The sequence below is a fragment of the Electrophorus electricus genome, chromosome 1 (assembly GCF_041902795.1).
Source record: "Electrophorus electricus isolate QZ-2024a chromosome 1, ASM4190279v1, whole genome shotgun sequence".
Lineage (NCBI taxonomy): Eukaryota > Metazoa > Chordata > Actinopteri > Gymnotiformes > Gymnotidae > Electrophorus > Electrophorus electricus.
In genome coordinates, this window is record NC_137497.1 from 35,870,911 (window position 1) to 35,895,711 (window position 24,801).

General features: G+C 40.5%; 2 protein-coding genes across 6 annotated transcripts; both read left to right on the forward strand.

Moving 5' to 3' along the window:
• The first annotated feature begins 12 nt into the window (after positions 1-12).
• Positions 13-11,888, forward strand: LOC113576161 (fms related receptor tyrosine kinase 3). Of its 2 annotated transcripts, none has more exons than XM_035526050.2 (24): positions 13-169; positions 436-545; positions 1,015-1,157; positions 1,338-1,465; positions 1,642-1,765; positions 3,173-3,315; positions 3,443-3,573; positions 3,674-3,812; positions 5,328-5,505; positions 5,584-5,681; positions 5,985-6,090; positions 6,306-6,493; positions 6,574-6,662; positions 6,764-6,896; positions 6,984-7,088; positions 7,185-7,295; positions 8,032-8,188; positions 8,368-8,471; positions 8,890-8,999; positions 10,264-10,386; positions 10,604-10,715; positions 11,039-11,138; positions 11,234-11,339; positions 11,443-11,888. In XM_035526050.2, the coding sequence occupies exons 1-24, from the start codon at positions 139-141 to the stop codon at positions 11,623-11,625; spliced, it is 2,952 nt and encodes a 983-aa protein (XP_035381943.1). In that variant the 5' UTR covers positions 13-138; the 3' UTR covers positions 11,626-11,888. The 2 variants fall into 2 exon arrangements, with proteins under 2 accessions (XP_035381943.1, XP_081573793.1); XM_081717667.1 differs by having other exon boundaries at positions 439-545.
• A 6,578-nt stretch (positions 11,889-18,466) lies between these two features.
• On the forward strand, positions 18,467-23,652 carry LOC118241355 (receptor-type tyrosine-protein kinase FLT3-like). 4 transcript variants are annotated; one of them, XM_081717678.1, is made up of 9 exons: positions 18,467-18,811; positions 19,081-19,190; positions 19,659-19,733; positions 19,982-20,109; positions 20,285-20,408; positions 21,841-21,983; positions 22,111-22,241; positions 22,342-22,480; positions 22,760-23,652. In XM_081717678.1, exons 3-9 carry the CDS (start codon positions 19,714-19,716, stop codon positions 22,768-22,770), a joined length of 696 nt encoding a protein of 231 aa, XP_081573804.1. In that variant the 5' UTR covers positions 18,467-18,811; positions 19,081-19,190; positions 19,659-19,713; the 3' UTR covers positions 22,771-23,652. The 4 variants fall into 4 exon arrangements, with proteins under 4 accessions (XP_081573804.1, XP_081573808.1, XP_081573813.1 ...); XM_081717682.1 differs by having other exon boundaries at positions 19,084-19,190; XM_081717687.1 differs by having other exon boundaries at positions 18,473-18,811; positions 19,659-19,871.
• Positions 23,653-24,801: the final 1,149 nt, after the last annotated feature.

The following is a 24,801-nucleotide window of genomic DNA, read 5'->3' on the forward strand; positions in this document are numbered from 1 at the left end:
CTCTCTCTCTCTCTCTATCTCTCTCTCTCTATCTCTCTATCTCTCTATCTCTCTCTCTCTCGACGTCATTATACTTATAGTCCTTGGACCTCTGTTTTCACTCCATCCCATTTGGTGGCTGAGCGCTGCGTTCAAATCATGCCGTTACGAAAAAACCCGATTTTAGTGGGTAAGTAACTTAAATACATATAGCCTGATTAATTTTATAATTTGCTTAACTACGAAAAAAATACAACTTCTTGCCAATCGTAAAGTTCAAACGTTCCATATATTATTATCGTCATTGTTCTTCTACTTATTACTACTATATTATTGCTATTGTAGTTCATGTCAAATATTAAATATGAATTATTGCCTTTTGTTTAGTTTTAGATTTTTTTTTTTTTTCCTTTTTTTCATCTTTGCATAATTCGGTTTTGTGATGTTTTTGCACAGAAGTGGTTCTCCTACTGCACTTGGGAGCGCTTGATTACAGTATCGGACTGCACCACGGGGACATGCGAAACGAAAGCCTGGATCACCTGCCCTGCGACTCCAATGAAACTGTAAGTTCTTATTTGTTTAGTAATTACATACATTTTCTCCAAGATTTTACTCACCTGTGTGTATGTTGTGTTAGGGTATGCTCGATCTTGATTAAGTATATGTTGATATAGCTGAACAGAGCAGAATGGTTGCAAGGAGCCACAAACAAAGCAAAACAAACACACAAACAAAAATAAAAAAGGGATTTTGTAAGCTTAGCTTCCAGGGGGAAATTTCTGTCCATATGGTTCTTACTATCATGAAATGCAATACAGTTTAAGTGAAGTAACAATAGATGACCAAAAATAAAAGCAGAACTGATATTTAAACAGAAAATGCAGAAGTATGGTGCTCTCTGCAGTTACCTTTAAATTACAATACCTTCTTGAGTTCTCAGTGACATTTTAAATAATTACATCTTATGCAAATGTATATGTAAATTTTATGTATAAATAAATATACACAATCATATGCATTATTTCTCTCCAGACTGTGATATGCAGATTGACTGGGCCAGACCTACAAGGAAAGACATTTAAGTTGGATGTCCAAGCTGAACAGACAGTTAAAATTCTTTCTGCATCTTCAGAAAACAATTTAGGGAATTGTACACAGTGCTTATGGAAAAATCGGTATGTGCACATAGTGTTAGTGTGTGTTAGAAGGTTGGAATTAATTCTGCTCTAATTCTCTGGATTCCAGGTTATTACTGATTTTTAAAAAATGTCTCTTCTATGGGTGTAATTGATTAATTAGTTACTCATTTGTGTAGTATGACAGTGACATCTGCTATGTTTATATTCTTTCCACAGAGAGACAGCCAGTGTGCTCCCGTTCCAAACCTTTAAACCAGACATGGATGGAGTTCATACTGCAGTCTGTGACAGTGGCAAATCTAACTATTCTGTAAACATCTCAGTCCATGTATACTCACCAAAAAGTGAGTCATGTGTCTTCTTTGGCCTTTTTCATGCCTTCATAGGAAAGTCTCACAGCCATATACAGCAGATTCATGTACAGTCCCTTAATGTACACTAAAATGTCCTGACAAAAAAAAAAAATCAAATTTTCAGTCATTGTACTTTTTGTCTGATATGAGATTTTTCTAATCTGTAGCGAGGCCATCATTTCCACAGCTGACAGTCATTGCAGAACAATACAATGCCGCTAGTCTGAGATGTGTTTCTGAAGGGCATCCCAAGCCAACAATAAAGTGGTATAACAATAAAGGACCTATGAGGTAAGCTGAAAGCTTGATGATGCAAACACAATAGGGAACACATTAAATCACCTCAGTAATCAGTGGAGGCAGAATACAGGAGTTGGCCATAATTGCTGGCATTGGATGGAGTGACTGGTGGGTTGAGAGCAGGAGAGTGATGGGAAATGAAGGCAGGGAGTGCCACAGAGACATTATGTAAGAAAACTAATTCTAAAAATGAACATGAACCGTTACATTTCATTTGACTTTTTTCTATATTGAAATGGGTAATTTTAAAATGTCTTGAGCATTATTTTTCTTATCAAGTTATCCTGCAATGGTTTCTATTTTAATATGCATTTATGTATATGTTGTTGTATGGTTGACTTTAACAGTGGAAAACGTAGCAAAATTAATTTTGTGATTCTGATGTTCAAATTTTTCATCATTTTCCAAACTGAGCTGTTGTCTTTTATGTATAAAGTTACTAGGATGAATAGACTCATCACTCATATCCACCTTCATTGTCTAGTTTGTATAATTTTGGTGCAGATTTAGATGGTATGTGCAAGTACTCAGGCAAGTACGATAGCATGTACCCAAGACACAAAAGGATCCAATTGCGAGAAGTTTTATTTTTAAGACAGTTAGGCTACCAATGCACTGGGTGCGAATCAGATAAACAGTGGGCTTCTGGCAGATTGTCCAGAGTATGGGGATTTTCTCCAGGTCGTTGTGATCCAGGGTCAAAACAGGAAGGCTGAGTCTGGGAGGTATCCGAAAATTAGGCTGAGGACGAGGTCTGGAAGGGAAGCACAGCTCAGTACACAGGGCGGCAAGCAGGCAGGAATCATGCTCATTATGGAGCTTTAGGTTGGCAACAGGAACAGGTGGGATGGGTTAAAATTCAGGTAATTTTAATTTTAATTGAATTCAGGTTTGATCGAGAGTGCCAGTGTATTCCAGGGGTGGCCTCCTGGGTGGGGCAGTCTGAGAATCGAGGGGTGTGTGGGATTCGCCTGTCAGTAAAGTTATAACTTGAATAAAGATAGGTCTCAGTCAGTATGTAAAATTGGTTGTGAGTCATAATAATTCTGAGCTTGGATGGAGTCACTGTTTTTGAGCTTGGTTGGAGTCACTGTTTCTGAGCTTGGTGGGAGTCACTGTTTCTGAGCTTGGTGGGACTCACTGGTTCTGAGCTTGGTGGGAGTCACTGGTTCTGAGCTTGCTTGGAGTCCCTGTTTCTGAGCTTGCTGGGACTCGCTGGTTCTGAGCTTGGCTGGCAGTTTGACTGGATCAGAGTAGCTAACCTTATTCCAGGATGAACAAAAATCCTGTGTTCTTTTTTTTTTTTGGATGGTGATTGGACATTGGTGTGATTCTTACTACATCTACTTGGTCATATATATTTATACTCTGCCATGTCACTATGATGTCCATCTCTAGAAATAACTATATACAGGAGGAGAAAACGGAAGAAAAAGAGATGTCAGCGAGCAAACTGGACTGTTACGCTGACGCATTTTCAAACACAAAGTGCTGTGCTACAAACTCAGAGGGAGAGGAATGCTCCCAGATTTACCACTATTGTAAGATAAGCATTCTATTGTTTGTAATCTGTAATAAGTTAAAAAAAACTCTGAGTGCCCACAGATGTGATAAATGCAGGTGCCAGATGATCCATTTTGGAATGTTTTTTTTTCTGTCATGTTTTAGTGCTTCAAGCACCCATGATAGAGATCGAAGCTCACAGGATTCTGCTGCGTCAGGGACAATCTCTCGTGCTCCGATGTGCAATAAATGACAGAGACGATCAGCTGAAGTGGTACTACAACAACTTCACCGAGGTACTGTAAATTACAAATGCTGTAAATACAAATGTAATTATGGCCATGTATCACTGATATTGCTTTATTACTTTTGTGTTTTTGTCTGCCCCAAATTTAGCTCAAAGGAGTAAAACTGGTGCATTATAGCTATTTGATGGAGTTTTATTCCATCAACTCTGTTAGTGTGAGTGACAGTGGAGAGTATATTTGCAAGAGTAAGAAAGGTCAAAAAAAGGCTACCCAGGTTCAGGTGCTTGGTAAGTAAACTGCTATTAACTTTGAGCTAGTTGTTCTTTTAAAATAATAAATACATTTAAATTTGTCTTATATTGACAGTTTTATAACTTTCAAATGGATGTTTTCTTTGTCTGAATCTGTGTATTGAGGTTTTGTGAATTATGTATTGGCTTATACACTGCCTGGCCAAAAAAATAAACATTTTCATTGGACTGCATTTAGCTTTGATTACGGCACACGTTCGCTGTGGCATCGTTTCCACAAGCTTCTGCAATGTCACAAGATTTATTTCTGTCCAGAGTTGCATTAATTTTTCCCCAAGATCTTGTATTGATGATGGCAGATTTGGACCACTGCGAAAAGTCTTCTCCAGCACATCCCAAGGGTTCTCAATGGGGTTCAGGTCTGGACTCTGTGGTGGCCAATCCATGTGTGAAAATGATGTCTCATGCTCCCTGAACCACTCTTTTACAATTCGAGCCCGGTGAATTCTGGCATTGTCATCTTGGAATGTGCCCGTGCCATCAGGGAAGAAAAAATCCATTGATGGAATAACCTGGTCGTTCAGTATATTCAGGTAGTCAGCTGACCTCATTCTTTGGGCACATAACGTTGCTGAACCTAGACCTGACCAACTGCAGCAACCCAGATCATAGCATTGCCCCCACAGGCTTGTACAGTAGGCACTAGGCATGATGGGTGCATCACTTCAGCCGTCTCTCTTCTTACCCTGATGCGCCCATCACTTTGGAACAAGGTAAATCTGGACTCATCAGACCACATGACTTTCTTCCATTGCTCCAGAGTCCAATCTTTATGCTCCCTAGCAAATTGAAGCCGTTTTTGCCGGTTAGCCTCACTGACAAGTGGTTTTCTTAAGGCTACACAGCTGTTTAGTCCCAATCCCTTGAGTTCCATTTGCATTGTGTGTGTGGAAATGCTCTTACGTTCACTATTAAACATATCCCTGAGTTCTACTGTAGTTTTTCTACGATTTGATTTCACCACACGTTTAAGTAATCGCCGATCACAATCATTCAAAAAAATTTTCCCACCACATTCCTTCCTCGAAGATAATCTTTCCCCACTGTCCTTCCACTTTTTAATAATACGTTGGACAGTTCTTAACCCGATTTTAGTAGTTTCAGCAATCTCCTTAGATGTTTTCTCTGCTTTATGTATGCCAATAATTTGACCCTTCTGAAACAGATTAATATATGTTTTCCACAAGATGTGTCTTTCGACATGGTTGTTTAACAAATGAGAAGCTACTCCCTGCATTAGTTAGGGTTAAATAACTTGTTGCCAGCTAAAACATAATCACCCATGCAGTAATTATCCAATGGGAGGCTCTTACCTATTTGCTTAGTTAAATCCAGGTGGTGACCTTTTTTTGGCCAGGCAGTGTATTATGCTCTCATCTGACCCTGTGGCAGTTGGGTTTTTGCATAATCTCTACATAGTATTTCAGTGAATATATGGGACCAGTGAACTTGGGTGAATTAAGATGAATTATGGTAATTTTCTCTTTACAGAGAAGGGAATACTTGAAATAGATAGCCTAGATGAGAATGTCAGAATTGTACGCTACGAAAGACCAAACTTTTGTTTCCAAGCTGAGGTGCTCTCTTACCCGAAAGCACAATGTCAGTGGATTACACCGAATGGCTCTAAAGTGGAGTGCTACGAATCTCACTACCTCTGGGGTACAAGGTGTGTTGTGCATGCTATCGGTTTGAACAGTATGTATGCATGTTGCACTCTGTCTGATGGCTCTCTTCTTTCTTTTAGCACTTTTAAGCTGTGTAACCCAGAGCCAGGCCAATATCAGATACAGCTAAGAGCTGATGAAAATGCAGTCACCAGAAATATGTCCCTCTGTGTGACAGGTGAGTTACCTGTATAGCAGAGATTTGTGGATCAATTAATGTGTATAATAACAAAAATATGTGTGGTCAGTTAATGTGTATTATAACAAAAGATGTGTCATCAATTCATGTGTATATTTACCAAATATGTGTGGTTAATTAATGTGTATATTAGCCAAATATGTATGGTCAGTCAATGTGCATAATAACAAAAACCCGGCATAGAAAGGCACATTGCTGATGGTGTCAATATACTCTGTGAAATGTAAAGCTTATGTTAGAATTACAATTACATTTTTTTCTAAAATACATGCTACTTTGCAGAAATTCCAAAGTTTAAGCTTCTCCAAGATGAAGACCATGTCATCTGCATGACCAAGAGTGCTCTCCCACTGTCCCTGTATTGGATGACCTGTCCATTACATACCAAGTGAGGTTTTGTCCAGGGTTCTGTTGTTGTGGGGTTTTGTTTTGGGTTTTTTGGGGCTGTTTCTTTTCTTATTTGTTAATGGGATGTTTTGGGTAGGTCTTGCACTTGGACTATTGCAAATACACTCTCTTTTTTATGCATAGGTCACTTTTTTCAAAATTGCAAAGATGTACAATCAATGAAGTATTACATTCTGTCTCTTCCTTGTCTCAAAGCTACACAGATGATGCGATGTGGAAAAAGATACACATGGATCTTGAGGCCTACCCAAACTCTGAGCAGTTCTGCCAGAAGCGTATTGTCATCTCTCTGTTAGCCAGCCGTGTGAATAACCACTTTGTGAAATGTTGCCTCAGCAATGATGCAGGATCATACTGCAGTGGGCAGATCACAGTGAAACTGCGTGAGTTAAGTCTCATACTTAAATACACTTGTATGATGATGTTGAAACAGCTCTTACATGGTGACGATGTTCTATTGCAGTCTCTCAGCACTACATCACTATCTTATTGGTGTGCGGCTTCGTCAGCCTGCTGATCTGTGTTGGCCTGCACCATTTTACCCACAGGAAGGTACTGTTATCCCCCTTTCCCCCACAGACGCATACTCGCAAAATGATGAATACTTCTAATGACCCATATGTATAACTTTCCGCATAAACTCTTCCCAACAGAAACCTGGCTATGAGTCTCAGCTTCAGATGGTTCAAGTGGTCGGGCCATCGGATAACGATTACATCTATATTGACTTCAGGGATTTCAAATATGACCAGAAATGGGAGTTCCCTCGGGAGAATCTCGAACTGGGTAATGAATTTGTACACAGTTACATGTCAGTGGAGCACTAGGAAAATTGAATACTGCAAGGAAGGTGTTTTTTTTTTCTTCATATAGGTAAAGAACTGGGATCAGGAGCTTTTGGGATGGTAAAGCAGGCTACAGCATATGGGATCAGCAAGCCAGGAGTGTCTGTGCAGGTCGCAGTGAAAATGCTAAAAGGTGGCTTTTTTTTTTTGCTTTTTTCTTTTAAGTAAAACTGACTCTTCAGTCAGTGAGACCTAATAAAGGGGAGCTGTTGCCGGTGTCTTTGTGCAGACAAGCATCAGACAGTGGAGAAGGAGGCCTTAATGTCTGAATTGAAGATGTTGACTCATATTGGACAACATATCAACATCGTGAACCTGCTGGGAGCTTGCACTGGCTCAGGTACACAATCCACACGCAAGCATGTCACATAATGATAAGTTTCTGAAATGAACTGGGCTGGGCAATGAGCTGTATCATTATAATGTAGTTACAATGTAGTTAAGTTAGTTTAGTAATATCATGATACTTATTCATGAAGAATAATTCTGTGGCAGTACTGCCACATTTAAAACAGACTTTTCAGCTGATTTGTGTATGTAGATGTAACGTGCGGTGGCCCGAGTGCTGCAGGGCGTGAGGCAGGACGCACAGACTTCTCCAGCTGGGACGAACATTTATTAACATTTAAAGACATAAAGGCACTCACACTTATCGCAAACAAGAAACATGAACTGGTTAACACTAAACAAACACAATACACAAGAATACATCTAATAGAAATGCGTTACATCTAGACATTATGCCGACAATAACTAACACCCTGCACACTTTAACACGGCTTTACATACATAAAGACGAATGAGGTGCAGGTGTGGTTACAAACAAGACAGTGCTCCCACTGCACGTGGCGGGCCGAACCACGTGACTCGCGGGAGGCGAGCGTTCCGTGACAGTAGAAGTATAGGTGTTAGCCACAATATACTACGAAAATTATATTGTGACAGTGCTCTGCCCTAAAAAACATTTTTGAAATATATACATTTTTTATTTGCCAATTTATGGCCATCTGTATTAAAAATATGCTTATCAACACTTTTGACGGCAGTGATATTGACGAGGCAGTTTGATCTGACAGGTCCCGTTTACTTGATCTTTCAATACTGTTGCCATGGTGACCTCCTGAACTACCTGAAGAGCAGCAGAGAGCACTTCAACAAGTCCCTAATGGATGCCATCCTTAAGGACAGATTGAGCAGCCTGTACCACAACTACCCAAAGAAGAGAAACCCCAGGTCAGAACCTGAGCAGTCATTGGTTTTCCACTGACCTTTTCAATAAAGAGACTACAGACAGTTTCCATTAACAATCACGCAGTTCATTTGAGGAAACATAACTGGATTTGGATGAACATAGGCAGAAGTAACATGCAAGATTTTAAAGGTTGTGCTCTCTACTTGATTTGTTTCAATAGTGAGTTCGTTCAGGCTGAGAATGAGTCGTACATGCACATGACCCTGGTGAATAAGGAACAAGAGTCACTGCTCCCACTCAGCTGCTCCACGGATGTTACTGGAGGTAACGCCTGCCGCGGTTGCCCCTCCCATTAGCATCTAATCCAACTAGAACTAGACTTGCTGACAGACTCAGTTTGTCACTTTGGTAGAATGTGTGCATATAAAAAGGTACATGAAATATGTGTACAGGTAAAGCACTGAGTTGGTTATTGTTCTTGATAATTTTATAGATTTTTGGTCTTATCTGTGTCTTCACAGCATAGAAATTACCATTTAGGCTTCAGACAAAGACATTGTGTTCTGGACACAGGTTAAGAGCTAAATGTTTTTTGTCAAGACAGATTGTGCTGTGAGAGATAGGTATCATCTGGAACATAGGGGATCTTAGTCTGTGGTTTGAGGGGTCTAGTCTGAACCTCAGACTAAGGTGATACTCTGGATACTGTTCGTGAAGCCTTTTCCTTGTTTCCCCTTTAAAGGAATATTTGAAAGTGAGGATGAAGAAGACCTTCAGACTTTCACTTTAGGTGACCTGCTGAGCTTCTCCTACCAAGTTGCTAAGGGCATGGAATTTCTTTCTAACAAAAATGTAAGTTTTTGTTTTTAGGCTAAAAATAACATTTTACAAGCACTCATTTTTTTCTCCAAGTATTCAGGCTAACACTGTCCAAATAGTGAATGGCAACCTTATTAGAGACTCCTGCCCTTCCCTGTGTGGAAATTAGACACGTAACCATGGAGGGCAGAATAAAATCTACATTAGAATGGGCAAATCAAGTAGTCTAAGTGATTTCAAACTAGGCATGGTCATCAGTGCTAGAGTAGCAGGGGCCTGTTTCAAAAACTGCAAACCTTGTGGGGTTTTCTCATACAAGTGTTAAGAGTATACGGAGGATGATGTGATCAAAGAAAAACATCCAGCAAAAGGGGATCCTGTGGATGTAAACTCATTGATGAATGGGGTCAAAGGAGGATGTCAAGAATTGTTCTGATGAACAGGCAGTACACAGTCAAGTAAACTGCAACTGAATCAGACTTGGTGCTCCAACTAACATGTCTGAATGTACAACTCATCGTTTCTTAGCATGGATGGGCTCTAACAGCAGATTATCAGTGACAGTACTGTCTAAGGAAACAAAGTCAAGGCTACAGTGGACAAAACAGGGCAAAAATTGGATCACTGAGCAATGGAAAAACATAGATTGTTAGATGAATCCAGAATTCATGAGCCCTTCTATTCAGGTGCCAACATTTCAGGCTGGTGGAGGTGGAATAATGCCGTGAGGAATGTTTTCTTGACAGACCCTGGGTCCTCTGATACCTGTGGATGGACATTTGGACAGTAGGGCTTACCTACTCATTGTGGAGAACATACTTCATGGCAGCTGTTCACTATAAGACAGAAGGACACTTTCAGCAGGACAGTGCACCATGCCAGGAACATAGTAAATCTCCTTGCTTCCTTGGCCTTCACAGTCCCCAGATCTAAATTCTGTAGATCATCTTGGACGAGATAGAGCAAGCTGTCGGTAGAATGTCGGTACTTCCATCTGATTCGTGGCAACTGCAAGAAGCTCTCCTGTCTGCATAGGCCAAGATTCCTGCAGAATAATTTCAACACCAAATAGAATATATACCATGATAAATTGCTGCAGTTCTGAAGGCCAAAGGAGGTACAATGTGCCTCAGGGGGTGTTTTAACAGAGGGTGTCTCTAATAAAGTGGCTATTCAGTGTGTGTGCATTAACAAGTTGAGAACCATTAACATATACATTAACAAGTTGAGAAAAGCATTCCAAAATGCTCAGTATGTTTCCTTTATTATGGTACTCTAATTGTTTTCTTGTTCTTAGTGTATCCATCGGGACCTTGCTGCAAGAAATGTGTTGGTAGCACAAGCCCGTGTAGTGAAGATTGGTGACTTTGGCCTGGCACGAGATATTGAAAATGACTCCAGCTATGTGGTCCGAGGAAATGTAAGCACTCTCATCATTAAGTGTGGGAATTTGGACACTATACAGTGGCACAAATTTGGTTGTTTTGGTTTTGTATGCTATCACACTGGATTTTACCTGAACCAGTAACTGAGGTCAAGGTGCACTGCGCAAGTCTCCCTACATATGATGGATATGCTTATGTTGCTGCATTAGGTATTTCTGGCATTAGAAAGCTGTTCTCTTTTACTATTTTTAGGCACGTTTACCCGTGAAGTGGATGGCCCCTGAAAGTATTTTTAAGGGGATCTACACCACGCAGAGTGACGTTTGGGCTTATGGCGTCCTGCTATGGGAGATCTTCTCACTGGGTACACATAACCTTACAGCCAGAAACCCACATACAAAGTCTTAGTGGAGAAGGCAAAAACTTTTAAAGCTAAATTACATGGAAATTATCCTACAGAATTTAAGCTACATATGGGAAAAAAAAGCAAAATGTAACAAGTAATAGTTTTTAGTCTTTCTAGTCAATCTTAAAAACATAATCTGTTTTAAAAGCATGTTGACTCTTTATTCATGGTTTGGCTTTCTGACATAAAGTTGATGTTAGATTCGTAATATGCGGTCTCTGTAGATTCCATGTTTCCTTTTCAAACTCCAACCCCTCCCCCTCCCCATTTCATTAAATCAGGTGTGACTCCCTATCCTGGTATGAAAGTTGATAACAGTTTCTACACAATGATTGAGAGTGGTTTTCAGATGGAACGGCCCTTTTATGCATCTGAAGCTGTGTAAGTTTCTGTCCACATTCAAATCTCTTAAATCATCAAAAATGGGAAGTTCTCTTGAAAAGTGCTATTTTCTCCTGATTGTTAAACTCTGTTAGGTACGGTGTGATGCGCCAGTGTTGGGCCCTGCAACCTAAAGATAGACCCTGTTTCTCCAAGATGGTGGCCTTCATGGAAACCCAGCTTGCTGATATAGAAGAACAGGTGCATAATGGTTGTGTGAAAGGCCTCTTAGGCCCATGAAAAGCCAGTGCCTAATGGTTGAGGGATAGAATTTAACCCATCGCATCTTATGATTGTTCTGCAGCTCTACTATAATGTCAGAGGGCAACAAAACAGTTCCATATACCAGAATGCTCCAGTAATCTCAGAACCAGCAGGGAACACAGAAGAAAAGAAGGCCTACCAGCTGTCTGAAAAAGATTCATCCTGCAAGACAGAAATGACTGGAGAAGATGCAATTACAGAGAAACTCGATCAGGAGACCTAAAGAATAGTTAATTCAGTCTAGGGTCAGAAAGATGATAGTATAACTTAGTATTTGTATTCGTTATCCACTTTTAAAATCTGATGCAATAAGATGTTTTTTTTTGTTTGTTTTTTTAATTGTGCTCTGTCACTTTAGTGAGTAACTAAAAACATGCATTTATTTAGAAAGATTTTAAAGAAGTATATTTTTTATTGTATATTTAATATATAGGTATATTTACATGTCTTTTACATGCAAGGGCTTGGATTGGATTAAGACTTTTAGGATCACATTGTCAGTAGGAACTCTGCATTCTCCACTGTAAATTAATCTGGGACTAGTGTCTAGAAAACCATCCCTAAGTAAACATTACTTTTGTGTCTAGAAAACCCACAAGTCACAAACAAGAACTATTGTAACTAGCCATCTTCCAGCTCTACAACAACTGTTTTTAACAACAATGATGCAAAATTTAAATTGGATGCAGGACATTTACACTTTACCCCTCATTCAATTCTGAATAGGTTAGTAGAGTAGTTCTTAGTGGTAGTGCTACTCTGAGAATTTCTAACTGATGTTTTAAAGCTTCTGTCATCAGTTTGAATGTTCTTGCTCATTTCTACTGCTTAGCCACAAAGGTAGACACCCTCCCTTTAATTCCACTCCCCCAAACATACCTTTCCTCAAATCCCTCATTCCAAAAGCAGGTCTGCAGGCCCACTTCTTTAAAGAGGGTTTGCCTTATTGGTTAGTATAGCCAGACCCTATTGAAATGTATAGCTGCTGATTACAATATCTAGCAAACTCACATTTTCTCTCAAAGTGTCTTTATTTCTCAGGGTATACTTTTTGATGATATTTATCCATATGTTTAAGCTAATAGTCATTTTGGAAAATCTCCAATATCAGCATTAAGTGAACGTTTTCTGTTGTATGTTAAGTCATTTTTGTATGTCGTAATATTTAAAACGTACAGGAGAGGGCAGCATCGTGCTGGGTCCTGAAATAAGGACTGGAATCGCATCAGAAGGATTTATTTACATTACTCATGATACGCTACTGCAAGCATACATTTCATTTGTATAATATTGTGGCTTTATATTTATTTATCAGAGTACACAAAATACACTTCTCCTTTTTAATAGTTCGTGGAATGGTTGCTCATTCTTTAGAATGAAACACTTGGTATATGTATCCACCTTGCTTGGTTTTTCAGAAACGTTACAATTATTAACCTAAAATGTAACATTTTTTTATTCTTAAGCAACTAAACAACAAAATAAAAATTAAACAAAAAAGAATGTACATTTGCAAAGTGTTGTTTTCCATAACAGAGAATAAAGTGGCCATGAAACGTAAGCCCTAAATTTAGAAGAGAAGACATGGAAAAGTACGGAAGATACTCATAGACACATGTCGATAAGTTCTAAAACGCCTTAATCAATAGAACAAACAGCGTCTTGCTCGACACTGCGCCGTAACATGTCGTTTCAGACAGACATTGTGCTTTTTAAATTGATATCAACTGTCGCTGGGCATGTAAAGCTAGCCCCTGCAGTTAGCCTGCCCGTTGTTCAGCTTGGATCACGCTGTTGTTGTTTTCAATTCTCTTCCTCCGTTCAGCTAAGGCTAACTAGCGTCGCTGTGCATTGTGGGTACGAAGTGGTACACTGTAATTAGCGCTGTTGGAGAACAGAGCCTTCAGTTGAAAGTCAAAGTAACAACGCGATTTTCCACAAACCTATTGAAAAATACAGCATGAAATCTGACATACAAAGTTTTGTGAAATACACTTTGCAAGTTCAGGATATGAGGCTCTGAAATTCCAAATGGCTTTAGTGAACAGAGGTATATCAGCAACCCGTGGCAAGTGCTGGGGATATGAGCTCTCTCTCTCTCTCTCTCTCTCTCTCTCTCTCTCTCTCTATCTCTCTCTCTCGACGTCATTATACTTATAGTCCTTGTACCTCTGTTTTCACTCCATCCCATTTCGTGGCTGAGCGCTGCGTTCAAATCATGCCGTTACGAAAAAAAACCATTTAATGGGTAAGTAACTTGTGGAATTTTGAACAAACAGCAAGTCAGACGTGATTAAGAGAGTAATTTAATAAGAAAAAGAATAAAATAAAATGTTTGGCTCTCCTCAGGTAGGGAGCCCCGAGTATACAAAATCGTGGCTAGTTATACTACTCCTGTGCTGTCTTTAACCAATCATCTTTTCTTAAGCAGCTCTTCTTCCCTTTGTTGCTGTGGCTATAAGCCAATCAGCTCTCGGCTTGGTTTTTCCCACAAACCAACCCAAACTGACTCCAAACAGTGTGGGTTGTGTGTCAAGTTGACCTTGATGTTAACAGTTCCTGATACATGTTCAACTTCATCAGCAACAGGCGGATACAAATGTGCAAACAGCATTATTAATTTAAGAACAATGGATCAGTGTGATTTTATATGAATCACATAATACATAGTTTCATAACATTTTCCATCACATTTCCCCCTTTTGATTCTTATACAATCATTTGTTAATTATCAGAGAATACAGTGTGCAGGTACAGGGTGTTATCCTCATCCAGGTCCCCTTTAGTGACCTGAATAAGTTGGTATCTGGTATCCATATTCATGCCTGTTTCCTGCATTAATTTAGCTAGACCCCCTTTAATGGTACCGTTTGCCCGTTCTACTGCCCCTGCACTAGCTGGGTGATAACTGCAGTGTTTTCTCATATCCACCCCTAGGTATTTAGTCAGAGCCTTTAGTCCTTCATGTACGAAGGGTGTCCCGTTGTCACTAGACACCCGTTGTGGCAAACCCCACCGGGGAATGATTTCTCTCAGTAGTGCTTTTGCTACTGCATCACTATCTTGTTTGCCTGTTGGGAAGGCCTCCACCCACTTACTGAACATGCACACACACACAAGCATGTACCTCTTCCCTTCGGCTGGTGTTAGTTCTACAAAATCTATTTGCCAATGTTGAAATGGCTCACTGGGCGGCGGGTGTCCGGCGGGTGCGTGTTTGGTATGATTGTCTCCGTGTGGTGTATTTTGTGCACATACCAGGCATCGGGAACAAAAATTTTGGGTATGTGTGTTTATTCCCGGTGCATACCAATGTCTCGTTATACTCTCCACTATCCCCCCTTTGCTCATGTGACTCCTCCCATGAGCAATCTCAATTAGTCCCTTCATATAAGCCGTGGGGAGACATGGTTTGTTCATATCCGGGTGTACCCATATTCCTCCTGTTTGTTTACATCTCCCTTTTTTCCATTTCGTGCAGTCTTGTGGGGTGGCTTGTTTTTGTATGTCTTTGGTAGTTATTCTGGTTTCAGTGTCTGTTTGTGCCATTTGTGATTTGAGCGGTTGTAACGCTGTGAGTCGAGCTACTTTATCCGCATAGGCATTCCCTTTTGACACAGTGTCATCTGCCTTTGTGTGTGCAGCGCACTTTATGATTGCTACTTCCTTTGGTAATTGGATTGCTTCCAACAGCTCAGCTACTAAGCGGTGGTTCTTAACCTTGGTCCTGAGCTGGTGAGAAAGTTGCGATGTCTCCAAATGGCCCCAAAGTCATGTGCCACTCCCCAAGCATACCGGGAATCGGTCCAGACATTCACGGTCTTATCCTGTGCAAGTATCGGTTCCTCCTTTAAATCTATTCTGGGAGATGTTGCAATTTCTAACACTTGTTGGCAGTCATGGGGCTCTTCCTCCTCCTCTGTAGGCAATAGAGTGGAGGGATTTAAAGTTGTGCATTGTTTCACAGTCACGTTTGGCATGTCTAATAAGGCTGTGTGGTATCTGAGCCACTGCTGAGTGGATAAATGCGCTACCATTTGGTCCTGTAATATTCGTGATACTGCATGGGGAACGTGTAGGGTTAGATTGGCATACCCTACTATATCTCTGGACGCTACTAGAGCCCTCTCTGCTGCGGCTACTGCTCTTATGCACAATGGCAGGCCTGCTGCAACTGCATCCAACTTTCCTGAGAAGTAGGCTACTGGCCTCTGTTTGTCCCTGTGTTTCTGCGTCAATACACTCGTCATGTATTGTCCTTTCACATCTACTGTCTGCTCAAATGGTTTATTGGGATCTGGAATGCCTAGGGCGGGCATGACCTGTAGTAATTGCTTCAGTGCTGTAAAGGCCGCTTCGGCTTCTGGCGTCCATTCTAACTGAAAAGCATTTGACCCCTTGGTCGGTATTATATTCCTGAGTGGCCCCTCATGCTCTGCATAAGATGGTATGAACGTTCTACAATAGGAACACGCCTAAAAAGGACAGCAGCTGTTTTTTCGTCGTGGGCTTTGGTATGGTCAAAATAGCATTCACTCGGTCTTTAGTCAGCATGCGCGTTTGTTCAGTGATGTCGTGTCCTAAAAAATGCACTTACTGCTTACAAAACTAATTTGGATTTGGATGCCTTATGGCCTTCCCCTGCTAAATGATGTAGCAGTGCCACTGTGGCTTGTTTACACGCTTCTCATGTTTTTCCACAAATCAAAAGATCGTCAACATACTGCAGCAAGGCTGTTCCGTCGGGGAGCTCTAAAGCTTCTAGGCTTCGGTGTAAGGCGGCATTGTAAATGGTTGGTGATTCACAATACCCCTGACACGTATTGTCTCGTAAATGTGTATGGCTTTCCTTCAAAAGTGAAAGCAAACCAAAATTGACTATCCTTGTGCACAGGTACACTAAAGAAAGCATTGGCCAAATCAACTACACTGAACCACTTGCTATCTGGTGGGATCTGAGAGAGAATGGTGTGCGGGTTTGGAACTTCTGGGGCTCTAGGGTGTACTGCTGCGTTGACAGCCTGCAAATCCTGCACAAATCTCCATTCATCTCTCCCTGGTTTCTTAACTGGGAAGATTGGAGTACGTACCGGTGAATCTGGGCATGGCACAATTACTCCTGCTTGTTTTAATGATTGGAACACCGGCCTAATACCCTCCGCTGCCTCTGGTTTCAGAGGATATTGGTGCTGGTGTGGTCTATAATCAGATTTTGGGGTGATGTGGACAGGCTCACATCCTTTTATTAAGCCCACATCATTTTTTCCCTGTGCCCATAACCCTGCAGGAACTGTTTTCAGTTCCTCTTCCTCTTCCTCTGAGAGGGTAACAGAGGCTGCCATAATTACCATGTTTGGACTCACGAGCTCGACCCCCTTTTTGCAATTTAACCTATACTGGGCTGACATTTTCTACGCTCTTATGCTCGAGCTGTACATAATTTCACACTGGGGTTCTTTTATCCAATCAGTTGCGCTCAACACGCATTTTGTCCATAACCCTACTCTCTGCCAGTCTGGGTCAGCATGTGCGCTAGCCAGCGACACATGAGGCGCTGCATGTGAGACCGAATATAAAGATTTTTGTTTAGCTGAGAGCTGCACCACTCCCGCAGCCCACTCGCAATCCCATGCTATCTCAGCTGTGATAATCAAACTGTCACTGCCCCCTAAATCAAATTTCTGTTCAAAATCAACATCAGATCCCTCATGGACCTTCATTGTACAGTGAATAGAGTCACTTTGTTTAACTGTCAGTTCACCGGGTAGCGTGTTAGTAACTTCAGTCATAAAATGTGTTAGTACTTCCCCAGCAGTGCACTGCAATTCATACACGTACAAAGGGACTCCTGCCTCTAGCTGGACTCCCTGTGTAGGTGTTTCCCACATAACAAATAACCCCTCTGGGTTGCTGCTAATTGTGCACCCAAGTTTACACATTAAATCTCTAGCTAACAAATGAATTGGACAGGTTTCTGACACCAAAAAGCTGTGTTTGAATTGGCTGTTTCCTAAACTACATTGGAGAGGCTCGGACATCCTTTCATCAATGGGATGACCTCCCACTCCAATTACTGTTATCCCATATCCTGGTCTCATTCTACATTCTATTAAACCTTCTTTTAACACCGAGTGGGTGGCACCACTGTCAACCAAAAACTTAACATTTTTTCCCTCTACGTTCACAATCACCTTGGGGAGGCCTCTTGACCCCTTACTAATCTGCTGTAATAGTTGGTAATTTAAATTGGTTACTTCCCTTTTGTCGTCTTCTCTCAGTGGTCCATCGCCGTCCTGCCTCTCCATCGCCCGTCAGTCTAGCTTGGGTTCCTTAATTGTAGGATCAAAATCACCGAAATCTTCATTCTCCCCCTCAGGACAGTCTTTTGCAAAGTGGCCAAACTTCCCACAATTGTAGCACTCTTTCCCTTCAAGTCCCTTTCCTCGGCCTCTTCCTCTCCCTCGTCCGCGTCCACGTCCTCTTCCACGTCCACGAACTCTTCCTCTGTCCCCTACTGTCTGGAGCATGGTCAGCATCGCCTGATGAGTGGTGTCGGCGCGCTGGCGCTCCCGTCTAGTGTCCTTCTTACCCAGGATGGTTTCATGATGCTTGGCGTGTTCTTCAATAGTCGACAAAGGGGCTCTACTGTAGCCGATGCAGTTTTTTCTGATAAGGTCACTAATGTCCTTTCTCATGTTCATAAGGAACCTGTTTCTCAGATGAGCTTCCCATGCCCCCACTTCTCCGGGGCCCGCTGCACGTTGTGCTGGCGCGTTAACAGTTAAACAAAGTGACTCTATTCACTGTACAATGAAGGTCCATGAGGGATCTGATGTTGATTTTGAACAGAAATTTGATTTAGGGGGCAGTGACAGTTTGATTATCACAGCTGAGATAGCATGGGATTGCGAGTGGGCTGCGGGAGTGGTGCAGCTCTCAGCTAAACAAAAATCTTTATATTCGGTCTCACATGCAGCGCATGCAGTTCAAAATTGCACAACAGAAATTGGCGTAGTCGGCAGGATCAGCGAGAGGCACCACGCGGAGCAGCGGTGACTAAACTTCGAGGACGCTCCTCAGAGAGAAAACTGAGCTGGAGAATGAGGGAAACCCACAAGAATACGGGAAGCGTATAATACGTGAGCGCTTGATTACAGTATCGGACTGCACCACGGTCGGTCGGTCGGTCGGTCGGTCGGTCGGTCTCTCTCTCTCTCTCTCTCTCTCTCTCTCTCTCTCTCTCTCTCTCTCTCTCTCTCTCTCTCTCTCTCTCTCTCTCTCTCTCTCTCTCTCTCTCTCTCGACGTCATTATACTTATAGTCCTTGGACCTTCGTTTTCACTCCATCCCATTTGGTGGCTGAGCGCTGCGTTCAAATCATGCCGTTACGAAAAAACCCGATTTTAGTGGGTAAGTAACTTAAATACATATAACCTGATTAATTTTATAATTTGCTTAACTACGAAAAAAATACAACTTCTTGCCAATCGTAAAGTTCAAACGTTCCATATATTATTATCGTCATTGTTCTTCTACTTATTACTACTATATTATTGCTATTGTAGTTCATGTCAAATATTAAATATGAATTATTGCCTTTTGTTTAGTTTTAGATTTTTTATTTTTTTTTTCCTTTTTTTCATCTTTGCATAATTCGGTTTTGTGATGTTTTTGCACAGAAGTGGTTCTCCTACTGCACTGGGGAGCGCTTGATTACAGTATCGGACTGCACCACGGGGACATGCGAAACGAAAGCCTGGATCACCTGCCCTGCGACTCCAATTAAACTGTAAGTTCTTATTTGTTTAGTAATTACATACATTTTCTCCAAGATTTTACTCACCTGTGTGTATGTTGTGTTAGGGTATGCTCGATCTTGATTAAGTATATGTTGATATAGCTGAACAGAGCAGAATGGTTGCAAGGAGCCACAAACAAAGCAAAACAAACACACAAACAAAAATAAAAAGGGATTTTGTAAGCTTAGCTTCCAGGGGGAAATTTCTGTCCATATGGTTCTTACTATCATGAAATGCAATACAGTTTAAGTGAAGTAACAATAGAGGACCAAAAATAAAAGCAGAACTGATATTTAAACAGAAAATGCAGAAGTATGGTGCTCTCTGCAGTTACCTTTAAATTACAATACCTTCTTGAGTTCTCAGTGACATTTTAAATAATTACATCTTATGCAAATGTATATGTAAATTTTATGTATAAATAAATATACACAATCATATGCATTATTTCTCTCCAGACTGTGATATGCAGATTGACTGGGCCAGACCTACAAGGAAAGACATTTAAGTTGGATGTCCAAGCTGAACATACAGTTAAAATTCTTTCTGCATCTTCAGAAAACAATTTAGGGAATTATACACAGTGCTTATGGAAAAATCGGTATGTGCACATAGTGTTAGTGTGTGTTAGAAGGTTGGAATTAATTCCGCTCTAATTCTCTGGATTCCAGGTTATTACTGATTTTTAAAAAATTTCTCTTCTATGGGTGTAATTGATTAATTAGTTACTCATTTGTGTAGTATGACAGTGACATCTGCTATGTTTATATTCTTTCCACAGAGAGACAGCCAGTGTGCTCCCGTTCCAAACCTTTAAACCAGACATGGATGGAGTTCATACTGCAGTCTGTGACAGTGGCAAATCTAACTATTTTGTAAACATCTCAGTCCATGTATACTCACCAAAAAGTGAGTCATGTGTCTTCTTTGGCCTTTTTCATGCCTTCATAGGAAAGTCTCACAGCCATATACAGCAGATTCATGTACAGTCCCTTAATGTACACTAAAATGTCCTAACAAAAAAAAAAATCAAATTTTCAGTCATTGTACTTTTTGTCTGATATGAGATTTTTCTAATCTGTAGCGAGGCCATCATTTCCACAGCTGAAAGTCATTGCAGAACAATACAATGCCGCTAGTCTGAGATGTGTTTCTGAAGGGCATCCCAAGCCAACAATAAAGTGGTATAACAATAAAGGACCTATGAGGTAAGCTGAAAGCTTGATGATGCAAACACAATAGGGAACACATTAAATCACCTCAGTAATCAGTGGAGGCAGAATACAGGAGTTGGCCATAATTGCTGGCATTGGATGGAGTGACTGGTGGGTTGAGAGCAGGAGAGTGATGGGAAATGGAGGCAGGGAGTGCCACAGAGACATTATGTAAGAAAACTAATTCTAAAAATGAACATGAACCGTTACATTTCATTTGACTTTTTTCTATATTGAAATGGGTAATTTTAAAATGTCTTGAGCATTATTTTTCTTATCAAGTTATCCTGCAATGGTTTCTATTTTAATATGCATTTATGTATATGTTGTTGTATGGTTGACTTTAACAGTGGAAAACGTAGCAAAATTAATTTTGTGATTCTGATGTTCAAATTTTTCATCATTTTCCAAACTCTGAGCTGTTGTCTTTTATGTATAAAGTTACTAGGATGAATAGACTCATCACTCATATCCACCTTCATTGTCTAGTTTGTATAATTTTGGTGCAGATTTAGATGGTATGTGCAAGTACTCAGGCAAGTACGATAGCATGTACCCAAGACACAAAAGGATCCAATTGCGAGAAGTTTTATTTTTAAGACAGTTAGGCTACCAATGCACTGGGTGCGAATCAGATAAACAGTGGGCTTCTGGCAGATTGTCCAGAGTATGGGGATTTTCTCCAGGTCGTTGTGATCCAGGGTCAAAACAGGAAGGCTGAGTCTGGGAGGTATCCGAAAATTAGGCTGAGGACGAGGTCTGGAAGGGAAGCACAGGTCAGTACACAGGGCGGCAAGCAGGCAGGAAACATGCTCGTTATGGAGCTTTAGGTTGGCAACAGGAACAGGTGGGATGGGTTAAAATTCAGGTAATTTTAATTTTAATTGAATTCAGGTTTGATCGAGAGTGCCAGTGTATTCCAGGGGTGGCCTCCTGGGTGGGGCAGTCTGAGAATCGAGGGGTGTGTGGGATTCTCCTGTCAGTAAAGTTATAACTTGAATAAAGATAGGTCTCCGTCAGTATGTAAAATTGGTTGTGAGTCATAATAATTCTGAGCTTGGATGGAGTCACTGTTTCTGAGCTTGGTGGGACTCACTGGTTCTGAGCTTGGTGGGAGTCACTGGTTCTGAGCTTGCTTGGAGTCCCTGTTTCTGAGCTTGCTGGGACTCACTGGTTCTGAGCTTGGTGGGAGTCACTGGTTCTGAGCTTGCTTGGAGTCCCTCTTTCTGAGCTTGCTGGGACTCGCTGGTTCTGAGCTTGGCTGGCAGTTTGACTGGATCAGAGTAGCTAACCTTATTCCAGGATGAACAAAAATCCTGTGTTCTTTTTTTTTTGGATGGTGATTGGACAATGGTGTGATTCTTACTACATCTACTTGGTCATATATATTTATACTCTGCCATGTCACTATGATGTCCATCTCTAGAAATAACTATATACAGGAGGAGAAAACGGAAGAAAAAGAGATGTCAGCGAGCAAACTGGACTGTTACGCTGACGCATTTTCAAACACAAAGTGCTGTGCTACAAACTCAGAGGGAGAGGAATGCTCCCAGATTTACCACTATTGTAAGATAAGCATTCTATTGTTTGTAATCTGTAATAAGTTAAAAAAAACTCTGAGTGCCCACAGATGTGATAAATGCAGGTGCCAGATGATCCATTTTGGAATGTTTTTTTTTCTGTCATGTTTTAGTGCTTCAAGCACCCATGATAGAGATCGAAGCTCACAGGATTCTGCTGCGTCAGGGACAATCTCTCGTGCTCCGATGTGCAATAAATGACAGAGACGATCAGCTGAAGTGGTACTACAACAACTTCACCGAGGTACTGTAAATTACAAATGCTGTAAATACAAGTGTAATTATGGCCATGTATCACTGATATTGCTTTATTACTTTTGTGTTTTTGTCTGCCCCAAATTTAGCTCAAAGGAGTAAAAATGGTGCATTATAGCTATTTGATGGAGTTTTATTCCATCAACTCTGTTAGTGTGAGTGACAGTGGAGAGTATATTTGCAAGAGTAAGAAAGGTCAAAAAAAGGCTACCCAGGTTCAGGTGCTTGGTAAGTAAACTGCTATTAACTTTGAGCTAGTTGTTCTTTAAAAATAATAAATACATTTAAATTTGTCTTATATGGACAGTTTTATAACTTTCAAATGGATGTTTTCTTTGTCTGAATCTGTGTATTGAGGTTTTGTGAATTATGTATTGGCTTATACACTGCCTGGCCAAAAAAATAAACATTTTCATTGGACTGCATTTAGCTTTGATTACGGCACACGTTCGCTGTGGCATCGTTTCCACAAGCTTCTGCAATGTCACAAGATTTATTTCTGTCCAGAGTTGCATTAATGTTTCCCCAAGATCTTGTATTGATGATGGCAGATTTGGACCACTGCGAAAAGTCTTCTCCAGCACATCCCAAGGGTTCTCAATGGGGTTCAGGTCTGGACTCTGTGGTGGCCAATCCATGTGTGAAAATGATGTCTCATGCTCCTTGAACCACTCTTTTACAATTCGAGCCCGGTGAATTCTGGCATTGTCATCTTGGAATGTGCCCGTGCCATCAGGGAAGAAAAAATCCATTGATGGAATAACCTGGTCGTTCAGTATATTCAGGTAGTCAGCTGACACCTGCAAGAAAGTACCGTGTCCCCCCACCCCATTTTGCACTAATGCAAAATGAAGAATGCTTGTAACAACACACATGTGCAACTCTTGTAATAAATTCTTTGGCCTGCATATTCTCAACAGCCTTATTTCTCTGTATAAATATTCATTCTTAATAGTGACTCGGGTGTAATATGCCTGTTGTTGTTGTGGGATCTGTTACTGGTAAAGGCTCTTGTGGGTGATCATTTGCTACAGAGTGGATTTGATTGTGTAACCTTTGCATTGAAGATTTGGTCATCCCAGGATGTAAATGCCTGTAATTATCCAGTATGCATTTGATGGATAAGTATTAAATGTTTGTCTTGCATGTCACATCGTATTTATACCTCAGGGAAACAGGAAGTCATGGATTTAATTGACTCTGCAAAATGGTGTTTTGTTTTAATTTTGATTGTAATTTCTTTAATTAATATATCTTTCTTTAAATTAGATTTAAAGATTTTGATTGTAAATGCACTATATATGATGAAATCCATGTAGAATTTACTATGAAGGTAACTGGAAGGCCCATGGAAATCAGAAATTGTCCAGTTTGAATTAAAATTAATCCCATACATTGGCTTCTGTCAGGAGAAATTTTGGTCATTTGTGTAATATGTTAAACTTTCTAAACTTTTTATTGTGTGAACTAGCACTAAGCCATTTGTCTGGTCTGCATAAGTGTGAGCAGAAATAAATCAACAAAGTTGGCTCTACAGCTTAACCGAACAACATTCTAAAATCTACAACCAATATGGGTATGGGTGTCACTTGCCAATCAAAGGCACAGTGTGTCTTATTTGGCCTAATCATCTACAATGTATAAATACACCTTACAGTCATTAGTAAACTTCACCTGGTTAAGCAGAATGACTTACATTGGCCAATAGGGGGTGCTATAATATCTCATTAACTGAGTACAGTCAAATTCAAAATTTGTCACATTGCATCTGTGTTGGTGTAGTGGATCAGTGTTAACCTCTCTGTTGATCAATGGATTAGTCAAGGGGCTAAACATAGATGCCATCAGCCAGATGTATTTGTCTTCTGACAGGCTGTGATCGTAATGAAACTTGATAAAGAGAGGCAGCATGCAACTTTCACCAAAAGTCAGTCTAGTGTTTTATGTTTTGGTCCATAACTCATGATAACAGTCGTGAGGATAAAATTCTTCTTTATTTCTTGTCTTTAGCAAAACCCAATTAAGTGGACCACTGAGTTCCCCGCATACATTTAAGGTAAATTGCATAAATGTTGAAACTGAAAACCTAGTCAATAGAAGCTGAAACTAGTCCAAAGCTCCAAAAGCCAGGATACTTCAGAGAACTAAATCAGTACTGAGCCCTTAACATTGCAACACCCCAGATTTGCACAGTTATAATAACAAGTATTACCTAATGTGTACTTACTGTTTTTACAGGCCCCATCACTGAATTGATTCGCTTTGTGCATTTGGTTCTATGTAAACTTATCACTTTGAAATTTCTTCCACTACATCACAAATGATGAACAGTTAAGAAGCATGAATTACAAGCAATATGAGCAGCAAACTGCCACGCTGCCTCCTTTACGGAAACATTCTTTCTAGTAAAGGAACGCTTGTGTCAAATAGAGTTCTGGCATTTGAGAATGACGTTCCTGTTATGTGCAACAAAGTCACTGTGATGTGCGCTTAGTTCTGATTTACGGTATCTGCATGCTTTTTTAACATAATTTGGATACTTTCGGGTC

Coding starts and splice junctions, on each gene's coding strand:
- LOC113576161 (XM_035526050.2), top strand. CDS start 139: ATGCCGTTACGAAAAAACCCGATTTTAGTGG. Junction 3,574..3,673: donor ACTACAACAACTTCACCGAG/GTACTGTAAATT, acceptor CCCCAAATTTAG/CTCAAAGGAGTAAAACTGGT. Junction 3,813..5,327: donor TACCCAGGTTCAGGTGCTTG/GTAAGTAAACTG, acceptor TTCTCTTTACAG/AGAAGGGAATACTTGAAATA.
- LOC118241355 (XM_081717678.1), top strand. CDS start 19,714: ATGTCCAAGCTGAACATACA. Junction 19,734..19,981: donor ATGTCCAAGCTGAACATACA/GTTAAAATTCTT, acceptor TTCTTTCCACAG/AGAGACAGCCAGTGTGCTCC. Junction 20,409..21,840: donor AACAATAAAGGACCTATGAG/GTAAGCTGAAAG, acceptor GTCCATCTCTAG/AAATAACTATATACAGGAGG.